General features: G+C 39.9%; 1 protein-coding gene across 2 annotated transcripts in view; it reads left to right on the top strand.

Moving 5' to 3' along the window:
• OIT3 (oncoprotein induced transcript 3) overlaps nucleotides 1-13,725 on the top strand; it is a 29,440-nt gene that overhangs the window by 1,578 nt on the left and 14,137 nt on the right. Inside the window, exons 2-4 of one of the 2 annotated variants that reach the window (XM_060642453.3) lie at nucleotides 3,382-3,756; nucleotides 4,986-5,093; nucleotides 10,820-10,942. In XM_060642453.3, the coding sequence (XP_060498436.1) occupies nucleotides 3,382-3,756; nucleotides 4,986-5,093; nucleotides 10,820-10,942 (606 nt within the window). The remainder of the gene's footprint in view (nucleotides 1-3,381; nucleotides 3,757-4,985; nucleotides 5,094-10,819; nucleotides 10,943-13,725) is intronic. The other variant, XM_060642454.3, reaches the window with a different exon arrangement.

Here is a 13,725-nt window from a genome sequence, read left to right as displayed (position 1 = left end):
AGTAGCTCTGTTTAATTGACCCTGATTTATTTCTTCAGGGTAACTCAGGTCTTACTCTAGCACCTTTAAGGATGCACATTAAAAATAGGCTTGAGACCCCAAGGAGATGTGAAAATTAAGGTAATGTGGTATCCTGGATGGGATCCTAGAATAAAGACAAAGGCAAAAATTAAGGAAATCTAAACTATGGACTTGAGTTAATAATAATGTATCACCTTCGGATCATGAACTGTGGAAAAGGTACTGCAACTAATGTACAATGTTTCATAATAGGGGAAACTGGGCACAGAGTATATGGAAACTCTTTGTACTATTTTCTCAATTGTTCCCTAAATCTAATATTGTTCTTAAAAAATAGTCTATTAGAAAAAGATAGACTTGAGCTAGGTTTAATCACCCGTATCTTCTGCCAATAACTAACCGAGACTTGCCCCAGCAAAAGTAGCCCCCACCACCCGGAAGCTTCTGTTTGCCTTTCTTCCCATTCTTTACTGCTTACTCTCCAATACCTCTTGTTCCCACCCATCATACATCTTCTCTCTTCCCAGATCTTTTGGTTTTTTAAATTTATTTATTGCAGCCCTTCTAGAACTTTGACTCGATGCCAAAAGCGAGATAAATAAACGGAGGCAAACCATAACAGTCTCTTAAAAACAGAGAACAAACTGAGGGTTGATGGGGGTGGAGGGTGGAATAAATGGGTGATGGGCTTTAAGGAGGGCACTTGTTGGGATGAGCACTGGCTTCTGTATGTAAGTGATGAATCACTGGGTTCTACTCCTGAAGCCAAGACTACACTGTATGTTAACTAACTTGAGAATTAAAAAGAATGAATGAATGAATGAATGAATGAATGAACTGAACCAACGACTTTGGGAGCTGGGGAGCCCCGAGGGAGGGTCTTCCCCTACAGGAGAGGGGAAGTGAAAGAAAAAAGAGGGGAGGGAAAAGAGAGGAAGTGAGAGCGCAGGAAGCACAGGGGAAGAGTAGGAACTGGGAGGACCGGAGACGGAAGGAAGGACACTGGGGGCGCCTGGACCCAGTCCGAGGGGTGGCATCCCCCCCACCTGGAGGGCTGGGGATGGAAGGGTGGGGACGCTGGCTGACTTTGCTCTCTGCACTTGGCCCCCGTGAGGTGCCAGCCCTGGGGACACACAAGCTTCTGTGCATCCCAGACGGGGGTCCGCGGATGGGGGCCCTCAGGCAGGAATCCTGGCCAAGATGGAGGACCTTCCTGGCAGGGCTGGCCCGGGACTCAACTTTGCAAGGAACCGATGGAATTGTTCGTTTTGAAGGTCTCCCATTTAAGGAGTGTATACATCAGCAATTTAGGATGCAGCATGCATAATACTGAATGTCAGACTCCACACTGAGAGACTAAACACAGGAATTCACACCAGTGGCCAGATTATTAAAGGATCTAAGGAGTGGAGAGGAATGGGTGTATTTAATGTTAGAAAATATTGCATGGGTAACTTAAAAATATATTTATTTTACAGAACATAGTCGGTAAATTTCCCCTATTTGTGCCATATGTTCCCTTCAATGAGAGGAAGTGAACTTTTAACAAATAACACCAAAAAATGACAGTTAAATTTAAGGAAAAACTTTATAAATCATGAAATAGTTGTTGAGGGAGGTTTAGGAATTTCTGCAAAAGCCATTAAAAGTTGAGTATCTAACCATTTCTTATAAAATTAGAGCCAAGGAGATCAACCAAATATTTCTATGAATTTATAATCACCTGCAAAATTGCCCTGGAAACCTTGCTTCTTAAGAGAATCACAGCTGGGAGAGCAGATGAGGGAATTTTTCCCTTTTGAGAGGGGAGAGAGTCTGTATGAGGACATTTCCTGCCCTCAAGTGACATCGCATACGGTCTAAGGCGCAGCTGGAATATCTCAGGCACATTTTAAAAGAGAGAGAGAGGCTCCTGCCATGTGCAGCTCTGCAAATGTGTTATTTCCAGAAAGTGCAATAGCCTTACTTCCTCTCGCAAAATTTCATATTCTCTTTGGGGCCATTAGCACTAGGCTACACCCTCCTCTACATGTGACTGAATTTAGAGAGAAAATTGGAGTTCAAAAGTAGACTTAGAAAATTCAAAATATTTTCTTAGACAACTTAAACTTTATGACCATGGTCCATCCACAGTTAATTATTGTGCAGTATTTGCTAAAACTGAATTTCTGTCTACAAAGCGCATTGGTCTTAATGTGAATTCCCTGACTACAATGTCAGGTAAGTTGGCCTCATGTGCATTACAAAGGATAGTAGTACTCTCCGGCTGGTATTCCTTTCTAGAATTTCTTGGTTTTATAGATTCTTCATAAAGACAGTTTGCCTACGTTAATTCCATGTTTCCTTGAAATTGAGGGAAGCAGTGACAATATAGAGGATATTGGTGTCTTGAGTCATTAAAATATTTTTGATAAGATGTTTGTCCATGTGATTTATGCACTACAAAGGCATGCTTGAGAAATTTGGCTGTAGGGTGATGCCGTAGCTAATTGTTTATACACAAAAAGTTCCTATTTTCAATAAGTTTTCAATATATACCAACATTCCCTTTGAGAATATCTTTGGTGATTACTTGTCAGTGTACTGTGTATTTCAAAACAGTGGATTTGTGCCAGAGGCATTTTCCTTGTCAGTGGGATGAGCTGTACACCTTTATTCACAAGTCAAACTTTCCAGTAGTGCAAAATGTCATTCACAGTCTTGCTTACAAATGACCATCCAAATACTTTGTTTAAATGTCTTAGATGAAAAGCTTACAACACTGAGATACGGCCTCTCCGTTAGTCCATAGCTGACCTAAAATCCCTCCCTGCAACAGTCTGCTCTTGCTCTAATAACAGAATACCTACATTTGTGAAAACTGATGCATACTCTTCAGTCTTTTTTTCTCCAAAGTATAGTTCTCTGCTTCTTCCCCAGTTGGTAATTTTTAGGTTCCCTTCTGAGTCTGGTCACTGAACCCCAGATTTGTCCATACTTTCATATAATATAGCCTCTAGGTGAACACCATACTCAAAATATTGTCTGACTCGAACAGAGTTCAGTGAAACTATAATCCTAAACTCCCTTGATCTGAACAACTATCCTTCTATCAAATGATTACTCTGGAAAAAAGTTGAGTCCAACGTTAACACTAAACCCTAAATAGATTTGAAATAATTTTTGCAACAGGCATTATAAAACATGTTTAAGTCAACTTGAGGCATCTTAAACAGCTACTGTTTGGGCTTTTAGATTTTTTCTTTCTTAAGCCCCTCCCCCCCCCAAAATGTAAGATGAAGTAGGTGGACTCAAGCTTTCGCCATTGTAATCGGAAACACCACAAGATGCCTGCCTCTGATGTGTCTGTTTCATCCCCAGCCCTAGATCCCTGCTCTGCTTACATCAGCTTGAATGAGCCATGGAGGAACACGGACCACCAGTTCGATGAGTCTCAGGGCCCCCCTCTATGTGACAACCATGTGGATGGGGAGTGGTACCGCTTCACAGGCATGGCAGGGGATGCCATGCCCACCTTCTGCATACCTGAAAACCATTGTGGAACCCATGCACCTGTCTGGCTCAATGGTAGCCACCCTCTAGAAGGTGACGGCATCGTGCAACGCCAGGCCTGCGCAAGCTTCGGTGGGAACTGCTGCCTCTGGAACACCACGGTGGAGGTCAAGGCTTGTCCGGGTGGCTACTATGTATATCGTCTGACCAAGCCCAGTGTCTGCTTTCATGCCTACTGTGGTCGTGAGTACCTTCTCTGTGCTCTTTTCCTCCCCTATGAGGGCCACAGATGGCATCAGAAAAATGCTGTATGAAATTGAGTTATCGTAGTATCTCGGAGTCTAAATAACATTGATTTAGAGTCACAGGTAACTTCAGATTGTGATTTCTGTGATCTGTTCTTAGGTTTCTGGAGACGTCCTGAAGAAACAGAAAGGGAAAGGAATTATGACTTTGATCAGTTCTTTTTTATTTTGCCTTTGTTCCACTCAAACAAAACATTAGAAAATGAAATGTTGACTTGGGTTATTTAAATAGTGGATTTCTAACCTTTTTGAGTATGGAGGACCCTTTTTTAAGATATATATCAGACATCCATAAGGTAGTACTGTGCTTAGTATCCATTGATTTTTTTTAAATGATATGTAATGGGAAAAACCTGCTTGAGATCAGTAGTATTTTAAAACAAATTTTTGTGTTATTAATCCCATCAAAATCTGCATGCATTTAAAAATTTTTTAATGTTTATTTATTTTTGAGACAGAGAGAGACAAAGCACAAGCAAGGGAGGGGCAGAGAGAGAGGGAGACTGAGAATCCGAAGCAGGCTCCAGGCTCTGAGCTGTCAGCACAGAGCCCGAAGTGGGGCTTGAACTCATAAGCTGTGAGATCATGACCTGAGCCGAAGTCAGACACTTAAAAAAAAATCTGTATGCATTTAAGAAATAGAGTACAGGGGTGTCTGGGTGGCTCAGTCAAGCGTCCAACTTTGGCTCAGGTCATGATCTTACGGTTCATGGGTTCAAGCCCCACATTGGGCTCTATCTGATAGCTCAGAGCCTGAAGCCTGCTTTGGATTGTGTCTCCCTCTCTCTCTGCACCTCCCCCACTTATGCTCTGTCTCTCTCTGTGTCTCAAAAATAAATAAATGTTTAAAAAAATCTTTTTAAATAAAAAATAAAATACATAGGAGAATAGGGCATAACACTTATTTAATCTACAGCTCGTATTTGGTGAGGTTTTAGATTTGCAGAAACTATCACCTGTGGATCTGAAGTTGGGAACCATTGATCTAAATGACAGATGTCCCTGGGCAGTATCTCTTTCCATTGGGTTACATAAACCCTGAACTATGAGAACTCTCAATGTTGGCCAAGAGCTCCTACCTCATGATTGAACCCATGAGGCTTTCTCATGAATGAGTGTCCTCTGGTCCTTAACCCGTCGTGAAAGGTCGACCTTATCTTTCCACAGATTTTTATGACATCTGTGATGAGGACTGCCACGGCAGCTGCTTGGACACCAGTGAATGCACGTGCTCTCCGGGAACTGTGCTAGGCCCTGACAGGCAGACATGCTTCGGTAAGAAACTAATTGTGAGGTGGAAATAGGCCATTCACATCAAAAGGCAAATCAAAAACTTCCTGACTGTCATTTTTCTAGTTTGTGTCTCTAAACCCTTAGAACAGTATTTGCCTTTTTAGTTTGCGACTAAAGCCTCAAACCAAATTTATACATGTGGAGGAACAGTCTAGACTCACACTGTCCAATACAGCAGCCCCTACCCATGTGTGGCTGTGGAGCTCTTAATATGTGGCCAGTGTGGGGGCCCTTGGGTGGCTCATTCAGTTACGCATCTGACTTTGGCTCAGATCATGGTCTCACAGTTCGTGGGTTTGAGCCTCGCATCCAGCTCTGCGCTGACAGCTCAGAGCCTGGAGCCTGCTTCGGATTCTGTGTCCCTCTCTCGCCCTGCTTCTCCCCACTCATCCTCTCTCTGTCTCTCAAAAATAAATAAACGTTTAAAAAAATAAAAAATAAAAAATAAAAAAAAGAAATGTGGCTAGTGTGATTGAAAAACTAAATTTTAATTTTACCTAATTTTAATTTAAAAACTGATACTTGAGGGATGTTTGGGTGACTCCATTGGTTACGCAACTGACTCTTGATTTCGGCCCTGGTCATGATCTTGCAGTTCATGAGTTCAAGACCGCATCAGGGTCTGCACTCACAACACAGAGCCTGCTTCAGATCCTCTGTCTCCCTCTCTGCCCCTCCCCATTCTCTCTCTCTCTTTCTTTCTCAAAAATAAATGTTAAAAAAAATTTTTTAAGTGATATTTTATTCAGTCATTGGAAAACCGAAAATGTTTGGGACAACTTGAGTAACCAACAGTAAATTTTATGACTCTAAATGCCAACCAAGTATTTCTCTTTTTTTAATGTTTATTTATTTGTTTGAGAGAAGGAGAGAGAGGGAGAGAGAGTGAGCAGGGAAGATAGATTGAGAGAGGGAGAGAGAGAATCCCAAGCAGGCTCAGCGGTGTGAGCGCACAACAATCCCATGACATGACCTGAGCTGAAATCAAGAGTCGGCCGCTTAGCCACCTGAGCCGCCCAGGCACTCCCCAACCAAGTAATTCAATGAAAAGTTAGCAACCAGGGAGCCTGGGTGGCTCAGTCAGCTGAGAATCTGACTCTTGATCTCAGCTCAGGTCTTGAGCTTAGGGTTGTGAGTTCAAGCTCCAGTTCTATGCCCAGCATATAGCCTACTAAAAAAGAAGAGGAAAGGAAAGGAAAGGAAAGGAAAGGAAAGGAAAGGAAAGGAAAGGAAAGGAAAGGAAAGGGAAATTTAGCATCTAAATTGAGATATGCTGTAAGTATAAAATACACACTAGATTCATTCAAAAAATTTTTTTAAATATCTCAATAATTTTAATATTGATTTTATATTTAGAGGAAATACTTTAGACATATTGGATTAAATGAAACGTGTTCTTAGAATTTTTTTAATGTGACTGCTAGAAAGTGTTAAATTACTTATGTGGCTTGCTTTGTATTTCTGTCAGATGGCTTTGCTCTAGGATTATCTAAGAACACACTCCTACAGCTGCACTAACATAATTTTGGTTTCTCTGAGTAGCAAGAAATGGGAGTCAGATAATTTTCTAGGAAATCTAGAGTTGTCTACTTACACTCAGTTTTTGTCTGTAACTGGAACAAAATAGAGTTAAAAAACCCAAGACTGAAGATCATATCTTTTCCCATTAATGTTATGACTCATAACATTAGTTTCCCATTAAGGTATTCAGACTCAAATAGGTTTAAAACACATCCAGGGACAACTGGGTGGCTCAGTTGGTTAAGTCACCAACTCTTGATTTCAGCTCAGGCCCTGATCTCATGGTTCATGGGTTCGAGCCCTGCGTCTGGCTTTTCAATGAGAGTGTGGAGCCTGCATAGGATTCTCTCTGTCTCCCTCTCTCTCTGCCCCTCCCCTGCTCATGATCTCTCTCTCTCTCTCTCTCTCTCTCTCTCTCTCAAAAATAAATAAACACTTAAAACACACCCAGAGAGAAAGGGAACACTGGCCCACACCTGCCTTTTCAAGAACAGTAACAGGTCAAATGGAACAGGGATTAAGTTGAGAGGAATATAAAAAGATTCTTATTGTAGAAAAGTTTATGTTCTTCAGCCTCCTTAATGAACCCCACTGACAACCCCATGGAGTATGTTTATGCCCTCCTGTGCCAGCTCTTAGGGATCTTGCATGATGGACTTTGTGTGATTTAATGCTAAAAGGTTTGGGATATAGGAGATGATTGTTCCCGTAATCTTCCCTAACTTCCTTCCCTAACCCCCTCTCCATCACACACACACACACACACACACACACACGCACACACACACACACACACACACACACGATGTGCTTGGGAAATATTTGGCTTCATTTTAAGACAGTCTTTGTTTCATTACTCAGCTTTTTTTTTTTTTTAGTGTTTATTTTTGAGAGAGAGAGAGAGAGAGCAAACAGGGGAGAGGCAGAGAGAGAGGGAGACACAGAATCTGAAGCAGGCCCCCAGCTCTGAGCTGTCAGCACCAGCTGACTGAGCCACCCAGGCGCCCCTCAGCTTTTGTTTTAATATAACATTTGAATAGATAAGATAATTAGATGGGTCCCAAATTGAACAGCTTGAATGGTATACAATGAAATGTCTAGCTCTCTGTCCTCCATTTGTCCCATTTGTCCCTTCTCCAACCCCATCTCAGGTAAACTCTTGTAATATTTTCTGATGTATGCTCCCAAGATTTCTTTAGGCAGATATAAAAAATGTAAATATGTATGTTTATTTACTGCCCTTTTTTTACACCAAAGGCTGCATATTGTACACATCTCTTGGTTAGCAATTTATGTTGGACATCTTTGCCTAGCAGTGTGTAGGGAAATCACCTCAGTTCCTATTCGAAGTCTGTCATGAATTCCCTGAAATTAAAGGCAAAGTTTTGTGTTAATGTAAGTTTTCCTTTATTTTAAAAAATATATATAATATAATTTTAATTATTATTTTAAATTATGTTAATTTTTTAGTCCAAGAAAAGTGTAAAAGAAAATAATACAACAGGATTATTGGCCAGAATGATAAAATAATATAATTCATGTACCCAGATTTAACTATAGTTCATTTTTTCTTCCATTTTTTTTTTTTTTTTTTTTAAGTAAATCTTTTGTGGGGCACCTGGGTGGCTCAGTCAGCTAAGCATCCAACTTCAGCTCAGGTCATGATCTCTCAGCTTGTGAATTCAAGCCCCGCATCAGGCCCTGTGCTGACAGCTTGGAGCCTGGAGCTGCTTCAGATTCTGTCTCTCTCTCTCTCTGCCCCTACCCAATTCATGCTCTGTCTCTCTTTCTCTCTGTCTCTCTGTCTCAAAAATAAATAAGAATTTTTTTAAAAGTAAATCTTTTTTTTTGATGTGTATTCATTTTGAGAGAGAGAGAGTGCACAAGAGCAGAGTAAGGACAGAAAGAGAGAGAGAGAGAGAGAGAGAGAGAGAGAGAGAGAATCCCAAGCAGGCTCCGTGCTGTCAGTGCAGATCCCCATGCCTGGCTGAAACCTTCAAACTATGATATGATGACCAGAGCCAAAATCAAGAGTCAGATGCTTAACCCACTGAGCCACCCAGCTACCCCCTTTTTCTTTTTAATGAAATTTTACAGATACAAATGAAGTCATCTCACTCCATCTCCTTTTTCATTTCCCTTTTTCACCCTCTGGGAGTAATCACTGTTTTGAAACTACTGTGTGTTCTTCCAGTCCCTGTTTTTATGCTTTTATTATTTATGTATGTACCCATAACAATATATAACATTGTTTTTGTTCTTTTTTTTAAATTTTTTTTAATTAAAAAACAATTTTTTTAACGTTTATTTATTTTTGAGACAGGGAGAAACAGAGCATGAACAGGGGAGGGTCAGAGAGAAAGGGAGACACAGAATCTGAAACAGGCTCCAGGCTCTGAGCTGTCAGCACAGAGCCCAACGCAGGGCTCGAACCCACGGACCGCGAGATCATGGCCTGAGCTGAAGTCGGCCGCTTAACCGACTGAGCCACCCAGGCGCCCCCATTGTTTTTGTTCTTAAAATTAACATAAAAATGATACCTTACTCCATGTGTGAGATTTTCTCTAGAGTATACTCATAAAAGTAGAATTGCTGGGGCAGAGAGCATCTAAGGCCGTAAGTGACAGTAAACTCCCAAATACCAATGGTTTAAATCAGAAGTGTATTACTGTCTCGCATAAAAAAAGGAAAAAAGAAAAAGAAAAAAATTAGTCTCGAGGTAAGCTGTCCAGGCTTGGGACAGAGTATGGCCACATCCAGGAAAGCAGCTGGCACTTGTAACCATCTACTGGCCAGGCAGTAGTGGCCCCAGTGAAGAGTCTAATCTTATGCACTACATTTTTCATTTCTACAAGTTCTGTGCATTTGTTTGGTTTCAATTCTACTTTGTCTTTTTGCATATTTCTTTTATCTTGGTTACTATCCTTTCTTTCATCTGTTTAGTAATTTTTTAGATCATTGCATTACAGATTTTTCTGGAGTATTCTGTTATCTCCAGTTCAGAGCCTTCCATTTGTTATCTTGCCAAGCCATTCTCATCGTGGATCATTTCCTCATGCGTAGTGTTTTGTGGCAAACCACCACCTGTTGAAATTGTGTTTCTGTGGAACTCCCCTCTGACTGCCTGGTTTGTGGAAGTTTGACTACAGAGCAGTTTTTCAAATGCTTCTGTCATGCACAACAGAAGTTGCGCCAGTCCAGGCCAAATTTTATACCAATTTCTCAGCTCCAAGATCCCCATTTTCCATGGGAATTATAAGTTCATACTTCAACCATAGCAAAGCCTGACTTGGGGTTTGTGTTGTTTATGAAGGATTTTTCTCTCCCCGAGGCCTCAGAAAGAGCTTGCTTACTGTGTCCGTGGGCCTCAGGGCAAAGTTCTTCTACTCCCCCTTTCATTTTGGGGATATGTTTTCTGGGGTCCTGGATTTAAGCAGGGTTTCATTTGCAGCTCACCTCCTCTCCTGAGCCCAAGGCCATGCCATCTGTCACCCTGTGGGTGTTCAAATCCCAAACCCCTATCCCCAACTCCAAGCCATGATACATGTATCTCCCAAGCTTCTCTTTCTTTGTAGAAGTACGGGAAGTGACATTTGCATTTTTTATAGCAAGCAGCTGTGCATTTTTTTTTTTATAGCAAGAGTACTTATCCTTTATCAGATTCTTAAAAAGGTTAACAGTCATTGCTTAAGTACCAAATAGGAATATTCCAATATTCAAAATAGACTTCAAGGGCAGTTGTTCATATTATAACAGAAGATGGCCTCACACATAATTTTTATCAGCTATTCATTTCTGCACTGCAAGTTCCTCTGATGTATTTAAAACACAGTTTGATTTGTAAGTCTGTATTTATTTAGTTAAACTTCAGGAACTCACTGGAAAAAGTGAGATTCACCAATACAAACAAATAGGTGAGGCCAGGTAACAAAAGAAACTTCATTTCCCCAGTTTTGCTCTTAGAAGGGAATTAATTGGCCAACAACTAAGTGCCTTCTGTTCTAGCAGAGGGCAGATGGGTAAATAACCTGGTTTAGGAGATCAGGTTAATGGAAGTGATTATGAGGATTACAGCAAAGGATTGGTGTATCGACAGGCTCTGAAAAGATGAGAAGACTCTGCTAAGGGGCTTGAGAAAAGATTGAGCTGCTCAACAGTGTGTAAACAGGGTGGTTTCTCTTCTACAGATGAAAATGAATGTGAGCAAAACAATGGTGGCTGCAGTGAGATCTGTGTAAATCTGAAAAATTCGTATCGCTGTGACTGTGGGGTTGGCCGTGTGCTAAGAAGTGATGGCAAGACGTGTGAAGGTGAGAATGGGTAAGAAGGGATTCAGATCAAGATCCCAGACTAAACCATTGGCTTACTCTTTGATTGATGTTCATGAAATTGTCCAGCATTAGGAGAGAGATGGGCTATGTAAAGAAATGACAAAAGGGGTTCACCGTCATTGGGGACTGTCATGTTGCAGGCAGAATTCGGTTTTGAGTTCATCTTCAAGATAAAGGCAGTTGTATTTTGCAAGAGGCAGAGGGCCACTTTTTTTTTTTCTTTTTAAGTAAATTCTACCCTCAACGTGCGGCTGTAACTTACAACCCCAAGGTCAAGAGGCACAGGCTCTACCAACTGAGCCAGCCAGGTGCCCCAAGGGCCACATTTAATTTGGGGGAAAAAATAGGGTATTATGCATTTCTCAAACTTTAATGTGCCTATAAATCACCTGGGATCTTGTTAAAATACAGACGGTGATTCAGTAGATCTGGGGCCAGGCAAAGATAATCCATTTCTAAATAACTTCTAGGTGACGCCTCTGCTGCAGAGGAGCATAGTTGGAGTAGGAAGATAATAGAGATGGTTATAGCAGGGTTTCTCAAACATTCCTGCTGAGGAGAATCACCCGGGTGCTTTCAAACCTGGCCCTTGCCAGTCCTCTCTCCTGGAACCTTGGTTCAGGGGGGCGAGATGGGCCTTAGGGTTTGTGTTTTTACCAAGTTCCATTAGGTGAGTCTTACCATCTTGAAGTTTGGGAACCTGGTTCACATGCAGGCATTTATTTTCCCCCTCTATGCTTTGCATTTACTGGGGATTAATACACTGTGGGGAAGATAACTAAAATTTTCTATTGTTAATAGCAGAAATGCTGTGTACATTTTATATGATTAAGTAATAAAAAAGAATTTGTAATGTATGTCAAATAGTTGAAATGGCAGTTGTGTACTCTCACAATGATATGAAACTTAGGTAATGTTCTTTCTCTAAGACACCTTTGTCCTTGTAAATTATCACAACTAAAATGTCATCCCTTCCACTTTACTGAGTCTGAATCTCATACCATTGGGAGTTGAGGGACCAAAAGAAAAAAAAGAAAAACCCTCTTTGCAGATTATATGAAGAGATCAGTGGCTTAATTATTATTTACAGAGGACCTATGATTTGTCTGTGAGGCTAAATCGAATTTGTGGTACAACACTGCTTATAAGAGTTCACTTTATTCTGGTAATATTCAACATAATAAAATAATATCCCAAAAGGAAAAATTATGCCTAGTTCCTACATTTTGTTCCATGCAACAAAGTTTGCATTAATAACCGAGGGACCATTAGCCAGAATATTAAACTACTGTCACTTATAACAAGACTAAATGTACTTTAAATTTTATTGAGTAAGGATAATGTCCTGAATCTTCTTTAAATCTTAATTATTTTATGTAATAATCTTTGCATATTGAAATATTAATGAAATGTTCCATGAGGAGCATTTGTAACTATTTGCAAGCATTTTATTGGCAGTATTAGTGTTAATCTTCATATAATTTTAAAACCTAATAATCATGATTGAAAGTATCTTAAGAGAAGACAAAATTTATATATCAGGTATACTTTAGCATTAAGATGCATATTTGAAACCCTTAAGTTTTATTGATAGTCCAAACATATTTGTTTCTTTAGTCATTAAATAATTATATCTTCTTTTTTAAAATAAAAGCCTCTTTTTAATTTTATGTAATTTTTATTGTTTTGTTTATTATGAAAATTATGTTCATAGAAGAAAATAAATACAGAGGAATAAATGAAAGGTAACTAAAATGACCCACAATCCCACCTGCCAGATGTATCCAAACATTTGGAATATCCTCCTAAGAGACTTAAACCCTTTATGCCAACTTAGAATTTCAACTTATTTTGTGCTTTGCAGTTTTAGACCTACAAATAGCCTGAGTGAACATTTAGTCCAACCCTTTCCTTTTATAAATATTGAAATCGAGACCCAGAGAAATTAAATTGACTTAAGGAAGATCATTTTTAGAAAAAAAATCCCATTAATGTTGATTTAACATTTTCTAGTATATTTTTATGCTGCCTTCTACATTGTTCTATATCATTTTCAGCTCTTTCAAAAACCAATAGTAGTACTTTTATCCTTTTTAAGTATCCAGATTTGTAAACAGGTAATAGCCTAATACTTCCTAAGTTTTGCAAGGATTAATTCACTGCAAATTTGTATTCTTTGTATGTTTCACAAAAATCGGTTGATCCCAGGTTAATTTACTAATGTTCCAAGGAACTAATTTTTTTAAACTGTTATTGAACTGAGAATTATAACTATAACTGGAAATCAGTTTCCATCTTTCTTTGAGCATCTGAGATGCTTTGAAAGCATTCCCTTTACTTATCTTACCCCTAGAACAGGGGCAGCAAACTTCTGTGTAGACCAAATAGTAGGTATTTTAGGCTCTGGGGATCGTATGGAATCTGTTGAAACTACTCAAGTCTGCCCTGTAGTGAGAAAGCACTCAGACAATTGGTAAATGAATGAGCGTGACTGTGTCCCAGTAAAACTTATGCCGGAATTTGATGACCCCTCACAATGTCTAGAGCCCACAAAGGTCATTAATTTTCCCAACTAACTATGAAATCGTGTGGTAGTTTCTTCAGTTTTCAACTGAATATTTTTTTCTTGTTCATTTGGTTGAGTATGCTTTTTGAAAATGCAAAACTTTAGGGGCACCTGGGTGGCTCAGTTGCTGAAGTGTCTGACTCTGGATCTCAGCTCAGGTCTTGATCTCAGGGTTGTGAGTTAAAGCCCATGTTGG

This window comes from Panthera onca, chromosome D2, assembly GCF_046562875.1.
Source record: "Panthera onca isolate mPanOnc1 chromosome D2, mPanOnc1 haplotype 2, whole genome shotgun sequence".
Taxonomy (NCBI): Eukaryota; Metazoa; Chordata; class Mammalia; order Carnivora; family Felidae; genus Panthera; species Panthera onca.
Note: the sequence above shows the minus strand (reverse complement) of the source record. Positions and strands in the feature narration are given on the sequence as shown.